This window comes from Helobdella robusta (assembly GCF_000326865.2).
Source record: "Helobdella robusta unplaced genomic scaffold HELROscaffold_4, whole genome shotgun sequence".
Classification (NCBI taxonomy): Eukaryota; Metazoa; Annelida; class Clitellata; order Rhynchobdellida; family Glossiphoniidae; genus Helobdella; species Helobdella robusta.
Window position 1 is genome coordinate 4,924,983 of NW_008704902.1, and position 22,234 is coordinate 4,947,216.

At 31.4% G+C, this 22,234-nt stretch overlaps 2 protein-coding genes across 2 annotated transcripts; both read left to right on the forward strand.

Moving 5' to 3' along the window:
* Positions 1–4,971: 4,971 nt before the first annotated feature.
* On the forward strand, positions 4,972–6,626 carry HELRODRAFT_162579 (hypothetical protein; the record flags this gene model as incomplete). Its single annotated transcript, XM_009024744.1, has 3 exons — positions 4,972–5,274; positions 5,393–5,977; positions 6,534–6,626. 3 exons carry the CDS (start codon positions 4,972–4,974, stop codon positions 6,624–6,626), a joined length of 981 nt encoding a protein of 326 aa, XP_009022992.1.
* A 4,360-nt stretch (positions 6,627–10,986) lies between these two features.
* HELRODRAFT_162580 (hypothetical protein) lies at positions 10,987–18,857 on the forward strand (the record flags this gene model as incomplete). Its single annotated transcript, XM_009024745.1, has 11 exons — positions 10,987–11,074; positions 12,435–12,710; positions 13,105–13,404; positions 14,021–14,290; positions 15,305–15,604; positions 15,714–15,992; positions 16,446–16,760; positions 16,988–17,281; positions 17,424–17,693; positions 18,192–18,301; positions 18,729–18,857. The coding sequence occupies 11 exons, from the start codon at positions 10,987–10,989 to the stop codon at positions 18,855–18,857; spliced, it is 2,631 nt and encodes an 876-aa protein (XP_009022993.1).
* Positions 18,858–22,234: the final 3,377 nt, after the last annotated feature.

Below are 22,234 nucleotides of genomic sequence, written 5' to 3' on the forward strand. Positions count from 1 at the left end.
GTCAACACTTCAGCAGTAAAAGCATGGGAGATGATCAGAAAAATTAAAAACAAATATAATACCGACAAAAACAGCCATATTATTGTTAACAATAAGGAATATATAACTGACCAAGATATATCCAATATTTTGGCCAACCACTTCCAGCAAAATTCAAAAAATTTAAACAACCAATTTGCAAACACCAAATCAACAGAAGAAAGTAAAGATCTGGATTTCAATTCAAAAAATTTAAAGCCATACAACTCTCCTATATCAATGAAAGAAATGATGTATGAAATTAACAATAGCAACGATTCCACTCCAGGTCCAGATTTAATTACTTACAAGGTGCTTAAAAACTTGCCACAAAATGCACTAACGATACCATTGAAAATTTACAATAATATTTGGTACAACTCAAGTCTTCCAACTATATGGCTCCATGCAACAATAATTCCGATAAATAAGCCAAATAAGACCAAATTACAACCTGAATACTATAGACCAATATCCTTAACCTGTTGCACTTGTAAAATAATGGAAAAAATAATTAATAAAAGATTAAATTGGTATCTGAAAACAAATAAAATAATATCAAACTCTCAATGTGGTGGGATTAAAGGAAGATCTACGTTAGATAACATACTATATCTAGAAACCCATGTCAGACAAGCTTTAAACAACAATGAACAGGTGATAACAATCTTTTTAGACATAGAAAAAGCTTATGATAAAGCCTGGAGGTATGGAATTACTAGAGTACTACATCAAGCAGGATTAAGAGGAAACCTACCCAAATTTATTCAAAACTTTTTAATAAACCGATCCATCCAGAGTTAGGCATTCCTCAAGGAAGCATTTTGTCACCAAAACTGTTTTGCTTACTCTTGGATGGCATAACAAGTATAATTCCAAAAAAAGCAATAGCTTCACTGTATATGGATGACATAACAATAACTTTTAGAAATAAAAATATTAAAATAATGAAGGAAGAAATAAACAGATTTTTGATTTCATTAGAAAAATGGGCAATTGAACATGGAATAAATTTTTCAGAATCTAAAACAAAAGCCATCCTATTCTCAAAAAAACGAAAAAAAATATACCCAAAATTAAAATTTCAAGAAAACTTCATCGAATTTACTCAGCAATATAAATATTTGGGAATAATCTTAGACTCCAAACTTAATTTTATTCCGCACATCCAACAAACCAAAATAAAATGTTTAAAAGCACTCAACCTTCTAAAAGTTCTATCTCATCATACCTGGGGTTCAGACCAAAAACACTTAATGACAATCTATCAAGCAATGATAAGGTCAATAACAGACTATGCTAGTCCTGTCTACGGATCAACAAGGAAATCATATCTGAAAATTCTTCAACCAATAATGAACGAGTCATTAAGAAAAGTCTTGGGAGCTTACAGAACATCGCCATCTAGCAGTTTACATGTTTTGTCTGGGGAGATGCCTTTAACATTTAGACATCAAAAGTTAGCATTGAATTATTATTTAAAAGTTAGGTCTCAGCCAGAAAATCAGAACTACAAATTTATAAACCAGAATCATCAAATAAATTCAAAAGCTATACAAACATTCCCAGCAAGACTTAATGAATATATCAAAGATCATAACAAAACTAATATTTTGAAAGAAATGGATTATGAACAAATTTAGTAATTAAACAAAAATTTTATTTAGAAAAAAAATCCATAAAAATCCCAATTCCACAAAAATTTATACGGATGGCTCAAAAAATGAGTTCTCAACGTCAGCAGCAATAGTTGTTTACCAGCAATCAAAGATTATACATAAGCTCATGAAACATCTTCCAAACTATACATCAATTTTTACGGCAGATATCATTGCTATTGAGATGGCGATAAACTATGTATCTAAATTCAATAGTAACAAATTTTTAATATTTTCAGATTCATTATCTGCAATCACTGCACTTAATCAATATAGTCCTCAACATAATCTGATAAAGCAAATACAAAATAATATACATAATAACTTGACTAATAATAGTAATAAAATAGCTTTGATGTGGATTCCTAGTCACATAAGAATTCATGGCAACGAAGAAGCAGATCAACTCGCATCACAAGCCCATGCTATTCCAATATTAAATGTACCAATTCCATACAGTGATTTAAGAACTTGGACAAAAAAAATTATGAATGAAAGATGGCAACTTGAATGGAATAAGATTACCAATTATCTTAAACTATCCATGCCAAGTGTTTATAAAAAAAAATCCAGATGAATCTAAGGGTTTAAACCGTAAACTGAGGACAATTATTAATAAGTTAAAAATAGGCCATTCAAAATACACTCATTCTTGGATAATCAACAAAACAAATCCACCAGCATGCAACTTTTGTGATGAAAAACTTTCTGTACAACACATATTGGTGGAATGCAAAAACCATGATGATATTCGGAAACGATATCAGATCCCCTCAGATATTGAAAAAATTTTCAAGAGAGAAAACATCAATAATCTAATAACATATCTTCAGGAGATAAAAATACTCGACAGAATGTAGAAATATTTGAAAAAAACTCAAAAGAACCCTAAGACAACTTTGTTTCAAAAGAAAAAAGGACGTAAAGATAGCCAGTAGCGCTGAAACGCCGTTAAAGTGCATTAATAATAATAATAATAAATCTAAACACTCTATTACTATTCCTCCTATTATCTTACCTGATTCTAAAACTCTTGATGTCTCTCATAAGTTTCGTAGTCTAGGTTTTATCTTTGATTTTACTATGTCTCTCTCTTCTCAGATTAATAGTGTTGCTAGAAGCTCTTACTTTTATTTACGTAGAATAAAAAAACTTTTGCCTTTTCTTGATGATCCTACTCTTCTCCTTCTTGTTACTTCGTTAGTCTTATCTAGAATTGATTATTGTAACTCGCTCTATTATGGTCTTCCTGACTCTATACTCTATCCTTTAGGTAAAGCTTTTAACTCTGCTGCTCGTCTAGTTGCTCGTGCCCCTTTTTTTTCTCATATATCTCCATATCTTGTTCTCTTGCACTGGCTACCTATAAAATATAGAATAATTTTTAAAATTTGCACGTTCATGTATAAGTCTCAATCTAAATTATTTCCTAAGTATTTATCAGATATATTAATTGAACCTAAACGCCCCGGTTTACGGTCGTCTTCTTCTCGCTTTTTCTTAACTGGTGTTAAACACTCTTTTGCCAAATCTGCTTTTGCTTTTTCTGGCCCTTTTCTCTGGAACTCTCTACCTACTTCTCTGACTACTTCTCCATCACTTACGAAGTTCAGAGCGGATCTCAAGACCCATCTGTTTTCAAAATTCACTGAGGAGCGCTGTTGAACATCGCGGAAATAGCGCTTTATAAGCTTATTGATTGATTTTTAAGTCTAATTAACGTTCGGCAGCAAGTTTGGCTAGCCAAAAAAATTACTCAGCGGCTGGCGGTTAAACAGAAAAAATTCGAATGCGGCGGCTAACGACAGCGGCTGACAGATATAAGTGTAGTGCAACATTTTTTCCAAAAATATTCAAACATTACTTTATTTATTTGTTTAATAATATATTTCTAACCGAAGTATTAACAACTGAATGATTACATTATTTATTCATTCTTTACTTCATAGTAACTCGGTCTGATTTTGTTACAAACAAACGTGTCCGCAAATGTCATGACGATCGTTTCTCTTGGAGTTGACAATTTCTTAAGTGTATGTACCGCTAACATAGTATGTATATCACGTTAATTATCATCAAACCATAGTTGTTGATATTTGCATCCATTGTACGTACTTTCGTATTTCAACTTGTTCTTTTTCTTTTATTTTTTAAAACTTTGATTCTGTACCTGGATGCTTGCGTAAACGCGTGTGAGTGTGTTTGTGTGTTTATGCATTCCATTAGATGTGTGCTTAAGTTCGTGCGCATGTATGTTTGTGTGTTTAAGTTTGGGTAAGTGTGTCTGTGTGCGTGAATGTTAGTGTCTTTATCTCTGGCATATTTATTATAGTTTGAAACGCAAATTCTAACAATTCAATATTATTTTACAACGTACAACGTCATTTATTGAACTTATTTGTTTTATATTCAGTTATCATGTTATGAATTTCACGATCGATTTTTACTGGAATAATAAAATAAATTGAAATACATAGAATTGAAATGTGTAAGTTTTCAATAATAAACATAAGTGTGCTTGTTTTTGTGATCTATTCTTTCAATTCAAATCTTTCCTGGAATGCAAACACGAGCAGTCAAAAGTGTAACGTCTCAAATGAGACAAGTTGTTGATGTAACCATTAATTTAGGATCAATAATAAATTGTCAAGTAGTAACAAAAAGTGAAAAGTTGTATCAACAAATATTTTTTAGCATTACATACGCATTCTCACTCACATTGCGTTAATGTAATTATATAAAAATAAAATGAATACACGCACACGCACGCACACACACACTCATATATATATATATATATATATATATATACAGTTTGTGTGTGTGTGTGTGTGTGTGTGTGTGCGTGTAGCAGTGAAATAAATAAATGATAAATTAAATATCCTTACTGAAAATGAAAATTATAACAGCTCTAATTCACCTTTAATTTTTTTAAGCGTGAAAAAATACTTTGATGGTTTTAATGTTAACCTTATTTATCACGTCATTGTTAGAATTCTGATTCTTCATTGCACGTTTGCGTAATTAGTAGCCACCGATTCCATTAATTAGCCACAGCACATTAGATAAAAACTTTTAGCCAATAGTTTCAATCAGATAATAATTTCTTGGCGTTGTAAACCATTGTTAGAATTTACCTGGGCCAATAAAACACAAGCTATTTAACTTCAAGACTATATATGAGGCTGAACGACCGATATTCTTATCAGAATTTTGATGAATTTTATTTTGATGAGTTTGAATTTAAACTGAACGTTTATTTTCGTTTGAAACAACGTAAAACATAAAATTAAAAATGTCGCTAGCTGCATCAAATCAGGAAACAAATAATAAAACAGCTAAAAACGGCGAAAGGAAGATCAAAGAGTTGCTCATTGAAGCTTTGACAAAAGAGCCCAATGGATTGACTGTCAGTCAGTTATATAACTACATCGTAGCCAACAGCAAAACATTCACTTTGAAAGATATCACTTGGCAGGGCAATGTGAGACATCTCTTGTCCAAAAAAAGTTATTTCCGTAAAACGGATGTTAAGAATGCAACTCAGCGGGGAAGGTATTGGGTATTTGATGTTAATATATACAACCAATTAAGAACGGTATGCGGATGTTTTCGTTTCTGTTATAATGTAACATTTTCTAAAAATTTTAGCAAAAATTCTCACCAAAAAATATTTTAAACAATAAATTTTAATAAAATTAGTTTATTATTTGCAGGAAAATAAGGACAATTTATTGGCGTTGTCACTTCCGAAAGAATTGGACGTCACCTCAACAACTCAGAGGCTCAGCGCACTTTGTGATGATAGCGAATCGAATTTTTGCACGAGTAGTAACAACTTTTTGTGTTCATCTACTGCACAAAATACACAAAGACAATCAAATCAATTTTCCGTTGGCTCACCGCAGATGTATGGTTATACTTCCACATTTTCCAATGACCCAACAGCAAACCAAAATATTTATTCAACAGCTTATCAACAGCATCAATCAAACTACAATGCAGTTGGGCAATACAATTCGTATAGATCCAACTTTTCTAATAACGGATTTTTCGTCTCTGGTAATGATGATAATGATCAAACTGCAAAAAAGATTTCTGATCAAAATAACCAGTTTGCATATGCAACAAAAAATTCATTCAATCAACCTGGTGGTACATATTTATTCAACCAAATGAATTCTGTAGAACCTACACAAATATGTAATGTGCATAACAACTTCAGCGGTTTTCGTCATACTATTGCAAATGCAGGATTTAACCAAAATGGATATAATCAACCGACAGACAACAATTTACAGGTTAGTGCATATTTCAACATGACTTCTTTTGCATCGAACAACAACCAGCAAAATATAATAATAAACCCAGTCATTCAGTATTATGGAAATAATCGAAGTTGAAAGAGGAAGAAGTTTATCTTGCAAAATATATTTTAACAAAACGTTAATTTTGATTGGAATCGGCTGTTTGTAAAGTACGAAAAGTAATTAATGAAATCTTAAAGATGAATAATATGTAAATAAGTTTTGACGACTTAGTTTAATATAAAAATTAAACCTTATCAGAGTATGGTTCTTATTAATTAATTCTTATTTAGCATTTTGTTTTATTTTTTTTACTGTTTTCAATTTGTGATTAAAACAATATTTCCACACTCGAGGGTTGGTGTATGGGGGTATGTTGTAATAAACAAACAACAAAATATTGACATGCTTCTATCGGATTATTTTACGAAAAGTTGACAATAACAAACAAGTTGGTTCATTTCTAAGCCGCATTTTTTTAAGTTTGCAGAAGTTAACTGAATGATACCCGTTTTTTAAATTAATCATTCGGTTTTAATTAAATTTGTAGACATCCAACAAAAAATCCAAAACCTTATGTTCCAGCGTTCTTTCGCTCAGTAAATCCGAAATCACGTTCATCTTTTCCAGTTCATCATTTTAACTATTTTTTTAAACAAATTTGAAATCTTTAAATGAATTCTTATTATTAGTTTTAACAAGATTGTTGTCTATAAATTTATGAAATTCAACTGAATATTATCAAATATTATAAACTTATAACATATATTACTTTCATTTATTTTTAAAATTCTCACATTTCATATTATAATTGATTTACAATTTTTCATTCTCGAGAGTTTATATAAAATACAATATATTTATAACAGAAAAATACTACTGTTGCTGCGTTGTTAAAGTAATAAAAGAAATTGCTGTATGTAATTTTTACTACTTTCATGCATTCGTCGGCTCTTACCGCCTTTTTTTTACAAACAATGTTTTTACTACTACTACTACTACTACTATTAATATTACTATAATAGTAAAACACAAATTTTGCCCATTGGCACATGACAGCAGTTGTCTAGAATTGATATTAAGGGTTTATTTTTTGAAGGGATGCGTATTGATTTTTGTATGAGTGCTAGTATTCTGGATATGATATTTGACACAAATATGTCTATGGAGCCACATATTAAGCGTCTTGCTAAAGACTGTTCAAATCAACTAAGGTTGTTGAAATCAGTAAAACATTCACTTGATGTTCATACACTGAGTTGTTTGGTCCATGCTTTTATAAATTCTAAAGTAAATTATTGTAATGGCCTATTCTATGGACTGTCACAAAGAGTTATTCAGATGTTGCAGTCCATTCAGAATAGAGCTGCTAAACTTGTTTCTGAATGTTCTAGATCTGATCATGTCAGCCACATTTTGAGAGACTTACACTGGCTGCCTGTTAAAAACGTATTACTTTAAAAATTGCAATGCTTATGTTCAAATGCTTGAATGGTATTGCACCTGGCTATCTAATTGATAGGTGCACTGCACGTCTTGTTACAGGGGATTCCTACAAGTTACATTTTAATGATCGTGACTTACTTTTTGAGGCCCCAACAAATCTTGTTACAGGTTCAAAAATTTTTCAGTTGTTGGGCCATCTGTATGGAATAGCCTGCCTTTGGAACTGCGTGCTTCGGGGCATTCAATTTTATCCTTCAGGAGTGAATTAAAAACTTTTCTGTTTGCGCAATGAGCGCTTTGGTTGTTGTTTCCTTGTGATTTGTTTCAGCGCCTTTGAGATTTGATGAAAGGGTGCTATATAAATCTACCTAATAATAATAATATATATATAATATGAAATCCTTCAACTTTTATAAAAAAAATAGCGTTACTATTATGATCACTATTACAACGAGCACTATTCACATGACAAACAGGATTGTCAGTGTTGTTTTGATAGATGCAATTTTAAAAAAATATATTAAAGGCTGCTAGCAAAAAAAATAACTGTGTGATGTTATTGGGAAAACTTGTAAAATCAATAAGAAGGATACGATTGCACGATGTTGTTCACAAGCCAGCCGCACGATCATTCGTTATTTAAAAATATCTTTTTACAATAAAATTATCGATGTTGCTGTTGTTTTTACTCTACAAACTCGATAACATTAAAATAGCAACAGAAGAAAAAATTATCCTTACGATCGAGATGACAATAATATTGATGTATCGATTTATTAACAGCATTAACTAGGTTAAACATAATGCAAACTATATACGATGATGGCATTAATAAGTGTTGCTTTACATTCACAAGCAATGTAACGGGGTAGGAATTAATGTTAGTATTTTAATCAATAAAAAGTTCTTTTCAAACACATCATAAAAAATAATTATTATTGTCTATGACAGAAATTTTGGTAAGTTAGCTAGGAATACTAGGCGGTGTGTTATCAATTTCTAATGAAAAGATTTTAAATGGAAAATAATGAAATCAGCAAGTAATTGATATCATTTTTGACCAAAATTAAAAAAATAAGTTCATAAATATCATTTGAATAATTAAGTAACAACACTAATTCCGATATATAAAACATATTTAATAAAATTTGAAAATGCAATCCATTTTGTTGACAAATAAATATTTGATGATTGACAGATCAAGCGGGGATGTTTTTTAACTGTTTTGGGGTCATAATTATCATCGTCGTCCACATCCTTGCCACCATTATCATCACCAACATCATCATCCCCGTCATCATCATCGTCATCATTACTGTTATCATCAGTTAAAAGTTAGTGTAACGGTAGAGGAAAGAAAAAAATATTCTTTCATGTGAAGCGAGGGAGTTTTATAAAATTAACAATTCTTAAAATCACGCAACAAAAATAACAACAACAAGAATAATAATAATAAAATTGTAATAATAATGAATTAATTAATTATTATTTTTGTTAAGAACAACTGGTATAAAGGCGATAGTTGTTTAGATTTGAAAAATAAAAGAAGTTATTTTCGTGTCGTGATATCAAACTACATAGTTTGGTGAGTTGGTTGATTGGCTGCATTGTTGGTTAGTTATTTGGTTGATTGGTTTGATGCGTTGTTGTTTGGTTGGCTGGCTGTTTACATAACTGGTTTGTTGATTGATTGAATCATCTAAAAATTAAAATGGGATGAAAGAATGTATTTTAAACGAAATAATGAAGAACTTATTGTTTGAAAATTGACCCATTGAGTTATATAGAGATAATAATTTTACAGGCCATCACGATAGCAACATGGACAAGATGTTCTGGCCACTGGTATTTGTCGCGCTTATTTTTGAAATGAAAGCAATCACTGGTAAATTTTTTCAAATATTTCCATGTTTTTAGTTTGCTATAATTTTTACCTTTATTTCATAAATTTGTATTCGCTATTAGTCATTTATTCCATCCATGTTTGCTTATAAGTGCAGTCAAGATGTTTTTAAATATTACTATATTGAAACCAGTTCTTAGGCACAAATAAAAATTTTTTATAGGTTTTTTTGATCAAGCCATCAAAGATTCCTTGAAATTGTTCAATGTTTATTACAATTCACTTGTTGACAAAGTGCACAAAATGTTTCAACATTTGTTTTCTTATGTTATTTTAAATATAGCAGCTTCTTCTAACAACGAAATGGAATCATTATCATAAATTTTTATCTAGAAATTATGTACAACGTAATTAAAAGGTTCATCTGCTTGAACGCTTATCATAAGATGATGAATTTGTACATTAATTGTTTGAAGCTCCTAATGAAAAGATTTCTGTGGCGCATTCTACGGGGTCCAACGTTGAATCAACGATATTTCCTCAGTTTCAATATATTTCTACGCAGTGGCGGATCTGGAGGTTCGTGGGCCGTTGTGAGCAATTTTTCATTAAAAGTCAGTGAAACGCATTGTTTTCACCAAAAAGATACCTTTTTGACGGAAAAATGAGGTGATAAGATAAAAAATGTCGTTAGCCATAAATGTAACTTGGCCTCCCTTAAAATGTTGACCTCCCGGTCATCTTTAAAACACATTGAAACATTTCCAAAATTCCCCCCCCCCGTTCAACCTTTGAAAAACTTTCAAAATTCAGGCGTACGGCTCAAGTTGTCTAGATCCGCCACTGTTGTAGCAAATCTTTTAAATTTGAAATTGAAACTTGAAAAACGGAAAGCTGGATGACCTCAAAAGAATGCATCGGTGTGTTTTTAATATCAATGCTAATAGTTCAGTCAACAAAGCTATATTTAACTAACAATTTTTAATTAGACTTATCAAATACAAATTGAACGCCCCGGTTTACAATCGTTTTTTTGTTCTCACTTCTTCTTAACTCGTGTTAAACACTTTTTTGCTAAATCTGCTTTTGCCTTTTCTGGTCTTTTTTTCTGGAAATTTCTACCTCCTTCTCTGGCTATTTCTCTATCATTTACGAAGTTCAGAGCGGATCTCAAGACCCATCTGTTTGCAATATTCATAGAGGAGCACTGATGAAATAGCACTTTATAAACTAATTGATTAATTGATTGAGACTCTTACAGGAAACCGTAACAAGCAATAAAGTTTAGGCTAAATATGTTCTGAAATGGAGCAACAAAACTTTGAAACGCTGGTACGACCAATTGTTACACTAATTGAACACTATCCTGTACGATAAACTTTCTTCTCTTTTAATTTATTTATTTGTTCAATCATTTTTTACTCATTCATTTTATCATTTTGTATTTATTGATAAATTTAACCCTTTAACAGCCAGTAAAAGAACAATTTCTTTAGGAACCTACCTCAAAAATTATTAAAAAAAAATAATCATTTGATACTATAATTAGTTAATTCAATGGTGAATGCTAAATATCAATGCAATATAATAAAAGAATAAATGGATAAATGACAATGATAGCTCCATAAAACCTGTTAATAACAAAGACGCACATAAATTTCAGAACGATTTATAAAAACAAATCGGACGAAAATAATAAATAGTGTTTAACGATATGGGAATATCCCAATATATTGAGGGTCATTTAATAATCAGAAATTTGTTTAAATCGATACAGTTCAGTAGGGTGGTTTTTGTAAATAGTAAGTGAGGTTGATGAGACCACTTCTGTTGGCAAGGCGTTCCATACATGAACGATCCTGCTAACAGAATAATCATTTAGTTGTGTTGTCATTGGTGTTGAAATTTTTTGCAAGCGACTTTGATGTCCACGAGTTGAAAAATAAAGTAATGAATGAAATGACCACCTAGGTCAGTTAACATGAGGTTGTGTAGTATTTTGTACGAAAGGCACAAATCGAAAATTCCAGTGTTTACAATCCAATTGCATGTAATTTGGACAATAGGGAAGATGACGTATAGAGGGAATAATTTGGTAAATCTTCTCTGGACATTGCATTTTATCAATTGTCGAGTTTGAAAAATCATTTTTTACACAAGTCGTTTGTTATGGAAATGGGGAGAGTAAACATAGTTGCCAACCATCCTAAACCCAGTCTCAAATTGTGCCCCCATGCCCCGTTTCTTGCTTTGGTGTCCCCCGGACGCGTATTTGTCCCGTTTCGTATGCCGACATTTTAGTTAATTTAATTGCGATATCGATGACTATTATGATTGGACAAAAATTTCAAAGCACTATGAAATATATATATATATGAATGTAAATAAATAAATTAACAAATGTATATCAATAAATGTATATATAAATATATAAATATAAATGGTATAGAGAGAGAGAGAGAGAGAGAGAGAGAGAGAGAGAGAAAGATGCATTTGTGCTGAATTTGAAAATTCAAATGTTAACACATTTATATAATCGGACTACAACAGTGATAAAATTTAGCAATTGTTTTTAAAAACCTTGCTAGCTGATATGTAAGCTAAGTACCTACATTATTTTTTCCATTTTGAATTTTCTTGAAACTGAATTGACAGTTACTTTCACAAAAATAGTTGGAAGAAATTTAGGTTTGCTCATTAGTAGTAAAAGTATTTGAAGGAGCCCATTATAATTCTGGTCATCAAAATGTTTTGAAGTGTTGTGCCTCCTACGTTATAATATAAGTTAGGTGAAATTGAAGAGATTGATGGTTTATCAGACGTACTTGCACGATCTTGCAAACAAAGTTGTTCAATGCTCATACCTGAGTATGTCATATAGGTATGTATCTCTAAAAGCACATAATGTTATTTACGTTCCAAACATCGCCTAATTTTATTCAAATATCTACCTCATCAAAATATAGTTAAACAAAGTTTTTCCGCATTTGAAATTCTCAGTTCATGCTAAACCTTAAATATTAATGATGTACGCGATTAATGAATCAAAGTATTGAAAACAAAAACACATCAGCTTAATTTTGTAATTTTTTAAATAATTAAAACAAATGTGTACCTCTTTTACAAATAACCCTAACTGAACACTATTTGTCACTGTGAAAGCAAGCGTTCCTAACTCTATCTGCTGGACGAAAACGAGCAACATTCACTATCTTGGCCTTGAAAATAAGCCACATAATGATGTAGAAAGTTGTCTGAAGGAATGTTCAGATACAAGTCAATGCACCATGGTTGATTATGACATCGGGACCAATCCACCCTGCTGGATACAAACATTCTCCGCTGCTCCTGACTATAACCTCTTAGTTTGGCACGGTACAAATGATAACTACATACTAAATAGAAACTGTCTGGCCTCACCTCCAGCGATGGAAGAAGGTTGATTTGAAATAAATTTTTCATTCATTAACAAAAATATTTGAAAAAAAAATTTGAAAAGTTAGTTCATTGGTAGTGGTATTTTTAAAAATTAATTACAAAACAATCACTTCTACATTTATTGGCAATGCGCTTATTTTTGTTCAAGTTCATTTTCAAAATTTAACATGCAGTGCTGAAACATATTTATTGCCTGAATTTGATTGGTCGAATAATTAATTGAATTTTGATGTTTAATTTTTTGATTTTTTTGGTGAATAAAATTTGAAAATGTTATCACATTTTTAAATTATAAAATATACAATTTATTTCAATGTTTTAATATTTCTATAGTTATTTTACACTAAAGTGCTGAAATTTATATTTAATAAATGGACAAATTTATTTGTTGCAGTTGAGGAGTATATTCCCCACTCAGCCTGCTGGTCGAAGAGACATCTGATTCATTACCCTGGCCTGACCAATTCACCCCACTCCGACCGGCAGAGTTGTCTCGATTATTGTTACAACACCCCGCAATGTCACATAGTTGATTTCGATATCGCCACCAATCCACCATGCTGGGCGCAGTTATCAGCGGGTCCTGTCTACACTGAAACTTTGAGATATCACCCGACTAACGACAACTACATACTCGACAGAATTTGCCTCGTCTCACTTCCACCACCACCACCTCCTCTCCCTCCTCAGCCAGGTACTTTTTTAAATTATTCAGGTGTGCCTTGTTTTTTAGGCGGCGTGATGGCGTATTTTTAAACGATGTCATCAAAATACTGGAACAGTCACTACACTCCTTTATTATCATTCGGGATGACGTTATGACGAAATGACAGAACTTTCTGAATTTGAACCGGATCACTTTAAAAACGAATGAAGATTTATCTGATACTCGGTAGCATAATTTACTTGAGAGACAAATAGTTTAATGTTAATTCTCTATGCAATATGCCGGGCTTTAGCGCACTTGCAAACCAACAAGCATGATAATTGTTACACGGTGTGTTTGAAAGTTCGTCTAAATAATTAGCTAGTTGAAAATTGGGTTTGTAAGCAAATGTACCCTAACATTAACTTAATAGTTAAAATAATTTAGTCTAAAGTTAGCATTGAATGTTTCTGTTTGCATTTTAAGCGTTCAAAGAAGTGTGTTCTATTTTGAGGGCAAATTGTGTTATGATTATTAGTATTAACAATATCGATGTAAAGATATTTGTTATTTTTAAATTTTAATATATTAAATAATTACTAATAAAAGTTAATAATAAAAAAGTTAAATATAATGAAAAAATTTAGAACAAATGAATTTTCAGCTGATAATCCAATATGTTGGACGAAGACACGTTTTATACATTACCCTGGCCTCACCAATTCTCAGTTCACCGACTCAAGCAGTTGTCTCAACTACTGCCTCAGTCTGGAGCAGTGCAACATTGTTGATTTCGACGTTGCAACTACCCCTCCGTGCTGGGTCCAAACAAATGCTGGCCCCGTTCAAACTGAAACTTTGAGACCTCACTCAACCAATCATAACTACATTCTCAATAGGATTTGTCTGGAGTCGCCTCCAACAATCGAACCAGGTAATTATGTCAATGTCCTTTTTATCAAAGTTCAAAATAAAAAATTATTGTAATTTTCATTTAATTAATCAAATTTCTAATATAATCTAATATAATCAAATCAAAAAAATAAATGTATCATGTTAAACATCAGATATATCGTTTATGACGAGAACAAGTTTTGAAAACTTTTAATTACGGATCATTGTGCTTCTTAGATAATGAAGCTGATGAAATCCAATTCTGACGTTGCTATTAAAAAATTTTCTTATTTTCCGCCATTTTATTAAATTCGACGTTTCCCTTTAGCCCATTTTGTAAAATTATAAATCCATTTCTTGGAAATGATTTCAACTTTTTTTTTCATTTCTTTATTCATTAATTTTCATTATACCTATAGAACATTTCATTTTTAAAAAATGTCCGAACATGTTTATTTTGTTTTCTATGACCTTTTCTGGTTTTCAAATATTACCTTGAACGATTTTAACTTACGATATTTTATGTCATTAACATTTCACTCAATACCCCTCCTTCATATTCTTTCTTATCGTTGATAATTTTGCTGATGTTTTACTTATAAACATTCACCTTATCTAGATAATTCAAGTAAAAGTAATTGGTTAGAGTAAAATAAACTTTACGCATATTCAAATTTTATTAAATAGTTCATATAAACATATTAAGCCGCCTAAAAGAGTGCTGTTGTACAGGATAAAGTGCTGTATGAAAAGATGTCGTTTATATCTTGTGATGCGGTTGTTGTTTGTTAAGTTGTTAAGTTGTTGTGTTGTTAAGTTTTGTGTTGTCATTGTTGTTAATGTTGCTGGAGTTGTTAAGGTTGCTGATTTTGTTATGGACAGCAGAAAACGCCATAGAGACAGGATTTGTTGCATTGCATTTTGTAGTGAAGTCAATTAGTATGAAATAATTAATTGTATGCATTACAATATATGTATATATTCACTAGCTCAAATTAAAAAACATACTTTTATGAAATTTTAAAAAATCAAATTATTTATTAATTCAATACAGCTGAAGCAGATCTTCCAGAATCAGCTTGTTGGTCGAAAAGACACTTGATACATTATCCTGGCCTGACCAACATGCCTTACGCCGACCGTATCAGTTGTCTTAAACACTGCCTCAGCTTGGAACACTGCCACATTGTTGATTACGACGTTGCTACCAACCCACCTTGTTGGGTTCAAACGTTTGTTGGTCCCGTTTTGACGGAAACTTTGAGGCCCCACCAAACAAATGACAACTACATTCTGAACAGGAGATGTCTGCCAGATGCATGGACAGTTCCAACCCTGCCTCCTCCACCTCACGGTTAGTTGGAAGTTTACGAATTTTTTGCTTTGCAATGGAATTATCATTTTTAATTTTTTTTGTCTTTGAATGTTAATTTAAAACTACATAATTCAACAAAATATTGCAGTGGCTCTTAGCAGCGTCAATCATCTTTGTTGGACGAAAACACATCTCATGCATTACCTTGGCCTCACTCAGTCACCATTCAGTGATGTGAACAGTTGTCTTGAGCACTGCCTCAATTTGGAAGTATGTTCACTGGTTGATTTCGACGTTGCTACCAATCCACCATGTTGGGTGCAAACATTCCCAGCTTCATTCGATACTTTGTATCCACATTCCACCAATGACAACTATATCCTGAACAGACTGTGCATACCAGCACCTCCAGTAGCAGCAGCGCCTGGTTAGTTTCGTAAACTTCATTGATCGATATATCAAACGTTTTCTTAATTGAATTTTATTTCTGACTCATATATGAGCAATTAATTTTGCACGCTACATGTTTTTATACAATAATATAAGTATTTACCATCGATAAGATCAAAAAGAAATTTGGTTATAGTAAGACAGACGCATAAATATGCCTAAACATAACTAAATAAACAATAATTTTTTTAAGAAAATGCTTTTTTTAACTGAAATAATTAAACGATTTGCATTCGATCTAAATTCTTTTAAATAAAGTTTTTCAGTTTTTTGAAAATATTTAAATATTGAATTTTAATTATTCACTGATTGATTCGATTATTTTAAAAAATATTGAAAAGTTATAAAAAATGTTTATATGATAATATTGATTTTTGAATATTTTATTCACGTGATTATAAAGTTAACGCGACATCAATTAAATCAACAGTTGAAGCTGACATTCCCGCCTCGACATGCTGGTCAAAAAGTCATTTAATACATTACCCTGGCCTCACTCAGGCGCCTTTCACTGACAGAAACCTTTGCATCGGATACTGCCTGCAGATGGAGCAGTGTCACATCGTCGATTTTGACGTGGCCGTGAAACCATCGTGTTTCGTCCAAACGGTGCCAGGTCCCGTCCTCACTGAAACTCTCAGAGAGCATCCGTCAAATGATAATTACATACTAGACAGAATGTGTCTGACGTCCTTGCCCCAGTCACCTAATGTTCCAACACCCGCACCACCTCCTGATAATTTAGGTGTGTGTATATGTGTGAGTGTGTGGTGTGTGTGTGTGGTGTGTGTGTGTACACTTAGCAATTTTTTCATTATTTTCATTCAAGTTTAATTTAGTTTTGAAATCGCATTTAGCAGCATCTGCCACTTGAATGCAATTGATGACGCTCCTTTTTGTTTTTTAAATATATAACAATTTTAAATATATAACAATAAAAATATAACTATTTTTAAAAATAAATTATTCAAGAGGAGACAGTATCGCCAAATTTCCCGGATTTCCCTTGCTGGATGAAAAGATTGAAGTCCTCGTATCCATTCCTCGTTCCGGCTCCTTTCTATAACCTGGACAGCTGCTTGAGATATTGCATAAGTTTGGAGGATTGTTATGTTGTCGACTACGACTACAAAACCGATCCGCCATGCTTGGTTCAATCTATACCGGGCCCAATTAATGAAAATATCATCACCATTCACCAAAGTAGAACAAACTATATTTTAGATAAGAGATGCTTGGAACCAAATTTAGTGCCATACAGTGTCGGTCAGTTAATTTTCATGTTGAATGGTTTCAAGGTGTTGCATTAAGTTGTACATATTGGAAAATATTTATGAGATTAAAAAAATTTTTTGTTACAATTTTTCCTAAATTTGCCCAAATAAATATATCTTCGTATTTATGGCAGAACTCTGCTGGGCTTGGAGAGAGAAATACCACTACGAAGGTCTTAAAAACGTTCCCTACAACAACCTCCCTTCATGTTTGAACTACTGTGCCAGTTATGAAAGTTGCTTTATGGTTGATTATGACCCCAAAGTAACTCCACCATGCTTCGTTTGGGAGGACCAAAGTCCGTTCAATGCTTCAAAGTTTGAAAACCATGACACTGCATCCAACTTTTTGTTAGACAGAGAATGTCTCAGTTACTTCAACTATTCAGAATTCTTCAATTCAGGTTATTCGATGGGATGATAAATCTAAACAAATGTAGTGTAATTTCTCTCTATATTTCTAAAAGCATTTGTTTATTTAAAGATGTTTTTATTCAAACAGTTACCTCTTTTTTGTTTTGTGAGTTTGTTAAAATGTGAAAAAATATTTGTTATTTTAAGCCAACTTTTTTTCTGGGTACAAAATTTTGTGTCCACTCAATCATAAACTTTTTGTTAAGTATCCATTCACTCGTAAATGCCAAGTTAAATTTTAATACGAAAAAAGTAAAAATTAATTTTGAGCGAAAACTGTAAAAGCCAGATCAAAGTGCATGTAATTGTCTAGCGAATAAACATTCCGAAACCAACGCACCCCTGATGACATTTAAACCAAGACAAAAATTTCAATTTCGTTTACAAATGCAAATTTTTTTTTAACATTTCTGAAACAGCGGTGCGTATGGCACTGTATAAATGTTTAAAATAATAATAATATTATTATTATTATTACTATTATTTAGAGCTGTGTTGGACAGAAACGGCGAATTCAGAATACCTTGGCTTGCAACAGACGCGCGGCACCACCCAAGACTCCTGCTTGAACACTTGTGCCGATTCAGCCACTTGCAACGTAAGATTATTTTTGAACATTATTCAACTCTAAATCAATTTAAGTTTTCTGTTTTTGACTTAAACAATTTATAGCACTTAATAATTTGATAAATAATTTCATGGCAGTAGTTAATTGTTTAACAATATTCATGGAATAATCCACTATCTATCTTTATTGTGTCTACTAATTTTTTGTGAACAATCAAAATAACTACACAACAAAATATATCTTGAAAATTTGATTTACAAAGCTACCAACAACACTATGCACGTGGATATGCAGGAATCTTCGTATCAGACAGACATTGCACGAGACAGCCAGTGGTTTCGTTGCAGTCGAACCCGCTCACTGCAACTAAAGGACCAAGAGCCTTAACCACTGAACTATTTATCTGCCCATTTCATGCTCAAGACCTTTTTCAAATTAGTCATTGTTTATTAAACAGGTTGCTGACTTCAATCCATCGGACAATCCACCGTGCTGGATTCAAACCGATGGAAGTGCGGTTGATCTCAACAACTTGAAGCCTAAAGATTCGGTGACCAATTTTGTTCTGGACAAGACATGTGAATAAGTTTTACAAACTTCAATAAAATAGTTAAACAATAATAAACAAATTAATTAGCGTTTGGTTGCTAATAATGAACTGCTTGTAATTGGCCAAATTTTAATGTTAATAAATTTAATTCATCATTTGCCTTCGTCGTGTTTTGAGAGCTACCTTGTCTACGAATTTATGTGTTTCAGTGATGTATATAAACAATATAGTCGGAAGTCGGACCTCCGTACAACAAACTTGGTGGACCCAGAAAATAAATTTGTTATACAGAAATTTTGTAATATAGAATTTGATCTGGAAAAAATTCTATATTGCAAAAAATGTGTTTATATGCTATTTGGTGCTATATATTAATGAAAAAACAACTCTTAAACATAGTACAATTGTAAAAAATAAAATTTTTAAAGTGAAATTTATTATTTATTCTATGCAACGATGATTTCGATTCCATTGAAACTAATTGAGATAGAATACGCAAAAATAGCCAGAATACTAGAACATGAAGCATTAAATATGGTTCTAGAGAATTAACGAAGTACAAAAACACCGCTCATATCAATCAAAAGGATATTAGCTGGTCGGATATTTTCTTTAACTTTTATAAATTCTGTTCGCTATAGAGTAATTAATTTTGTTCTATAGAAACAGTTTGGTATGTAAATACAATAAAAACAAAAAATACTTTAATGAATTTAATGTAAGAAAGAAAGAAATTTATTTAATTTTTAAAAATTAATTGCCAAAATAATGATTTTTTTCGTTATTTTTTAGAAAAAAATTAGGTCCCAAATTTGGAGTATTTTGTTCAAATTCCGCAGTTTCTAATCAACTGTTCGTGATAGACCGCCAAGGATTAACGTTTTTATGATAGCTTGCTTGGCTAGATGAACAAGTTCATCAGGCCTTTGGCAATGTTAAGCAAAAATAACATTTTCAAGTAAAGCTATTTCAGTCTCAATTACTATCTGCAAAACTATATGTCTTATGATCAGCAATGTTATTTATTTTTTAAATCAATATGCTGTGTGAACATCATTATCATAACAAGAAGACAACCTTCATTCGACATTGCAACAGGCAAAAACGAACCAGATTACCATAGGTCATCGATTGAGGCATATCTGCTGCAGAGTGTTGTCTCACGTTGCAGAATGTAGTCTCATGTAGCAAATGTTGTCTCATTGATCGCTTGCCTCTTGGCGGCTCTTAACGGTAAAAGAAATATAATTTTTATTGTTAGTTGCTCTCAAAATAACGCTGAAAACAATTTTATTCTTTGTTTTTTATTACTTTGATATCAATAAACAATAATTTTTTCTTCCAAACAACTAATAAAAAGATTAAATAGAAATATAGTTTTATATATTTATTTATGTTTATAATAATTGTGTAAATAGAAAAAATTGGCAAAAGAATTTGATGAAAGGAGCATAATGTAAGTAGAAGTTAAGTTGTATGATAATTTTGACCTCATTATGTCCTTATGAAGATTGTTATTTTAACAAAATTTTGATAAAGTTTTAAAACAAAAAAAATGATGTGAAACTTTATATGTTTTAAACCAAAACATTAGAACAAAACGTATAAAAAAACAATTCAAAATAGACAAAACACCGTTGAATTCATTTAGATTAAAAATTATTAAAAATAATTTTTATTTATTATCATTTATGAAAAAAATCATTCCATATTTTCTTGTGTTGCATACTTTCATTACTTTCACGTATAACCATCCCCAGTCTCATGCCTAACAGTCTGCGACCGTCGGACCATTCAACTTCAGTGTGTTCCGCAATGTAAATGATAACGACAACAATAGGACAATGATGATGATGGCCATTTGATACCACGTTTTATTACTATCATAAAATGCATCACTACACTTGCACTCATAAAAATGTATTTATTCTTACAACCGAGATTACGATGAGAAAATTATATATAACCCAACTCTATCTACACGTGCAATAACACAACGATAATAAAACATTTTTTTTTATTTTAATAAAATGCTGTATAAGTAAATAAATAAATATATATATATATATATATATATAATTAAAAAAATTAGCATTTGGTATAAAAGTAGTGTTAACCGTTTACAGTGAAAGCACGTTACATTTTTGTTTTCAACAATTATATAATTTTACTTTTTAATATCAATTCATTTCATCAACAAATTATTTACTAAATAAAAACAATATTCAATGAAGGAACAAACCAACCGATTTAGCAAGTGCACCTTCTAGCTATGTGAATGTTAAAAATTATATCGCATTGATTTGGCTCAAATACATATAGAGCTAGCTGATTTAAAAAAAATATGAAAGTTAATAAGGCAAGTAGCAACATTCGCTTGCGACTCGTTAACAAGAATTGAATAAATGGTATTGGAGGGGCACGGCTTTAGAGACAAAATTGAGTATATAACTAGAAATGATATTTCTTTTAAAGACGACACAATTTATGAATCAATTACTATCGAGGTCATTAATACTACGGATGAAAAAATATCATTGTTACGAATGTTTACAGACCACCCTCGTGCGACTTAAGTATATTCATTGATAAGTTTAAAACAATACTAAATTATGTTGCTAATGAACACAAACTTTTTTTAATTGGCAACTTTAACATTGATGTGTGTCTACTTACTCCACAACCGGTGTACGATTTTTAAACTTGCTTTAAATGTTCGCCATCTATCCAATAATCAATATTGTAACGAGATCCACGTCGTCGTCTAACACCTTGATAGAACTTATTTTCATAAATACTACAAGTACTATTTCTAGAGGCACCATTTCATCTGACATTTGATTGTCAAATTATTAATTTAGTTAAAAGCATTTCTTTTTTAAATATCCTTTTCATGATTTTTTTATTATTATCATGAATAAACCTCTTTGAAAAAATCCTATTTAACTCATTAATCACAGTTTCGGCAAATAATAGCGATGATGCCTGTTGGACAAGAACGGGCTCAGTACATTATCCTGGCCTCACTCAATCTTCCTACAATGATGAACAAAGTTGTCCTGAATACTGTCTAAGCATGGAACAATGCAACATTGTTGATTACGACATTGCGACCAATCCGCCATGCTGGGCTCAAACAGCAGAAGGACCAGTCGATAATGGAAATTTAAGGCCTCATCAGACTAATGTCAACTTTATTCTTAATAGGTCGTGCCTAGCGCAAAGTCAAGAAGCTTTTGGTTAGTTCAAAAAATTCATTTAAATTTATATTCAAAGAAAGTTTATGCAATTCGATAAATTTGATTTGAAATATTAATGCTCATTATACAAATCCACGGTACGTGTTTCCATACAACTATACTGTTTTTAATATTTTTATTTAAATTTGTTTGATTTTTTTGTTTTTGTTTGTT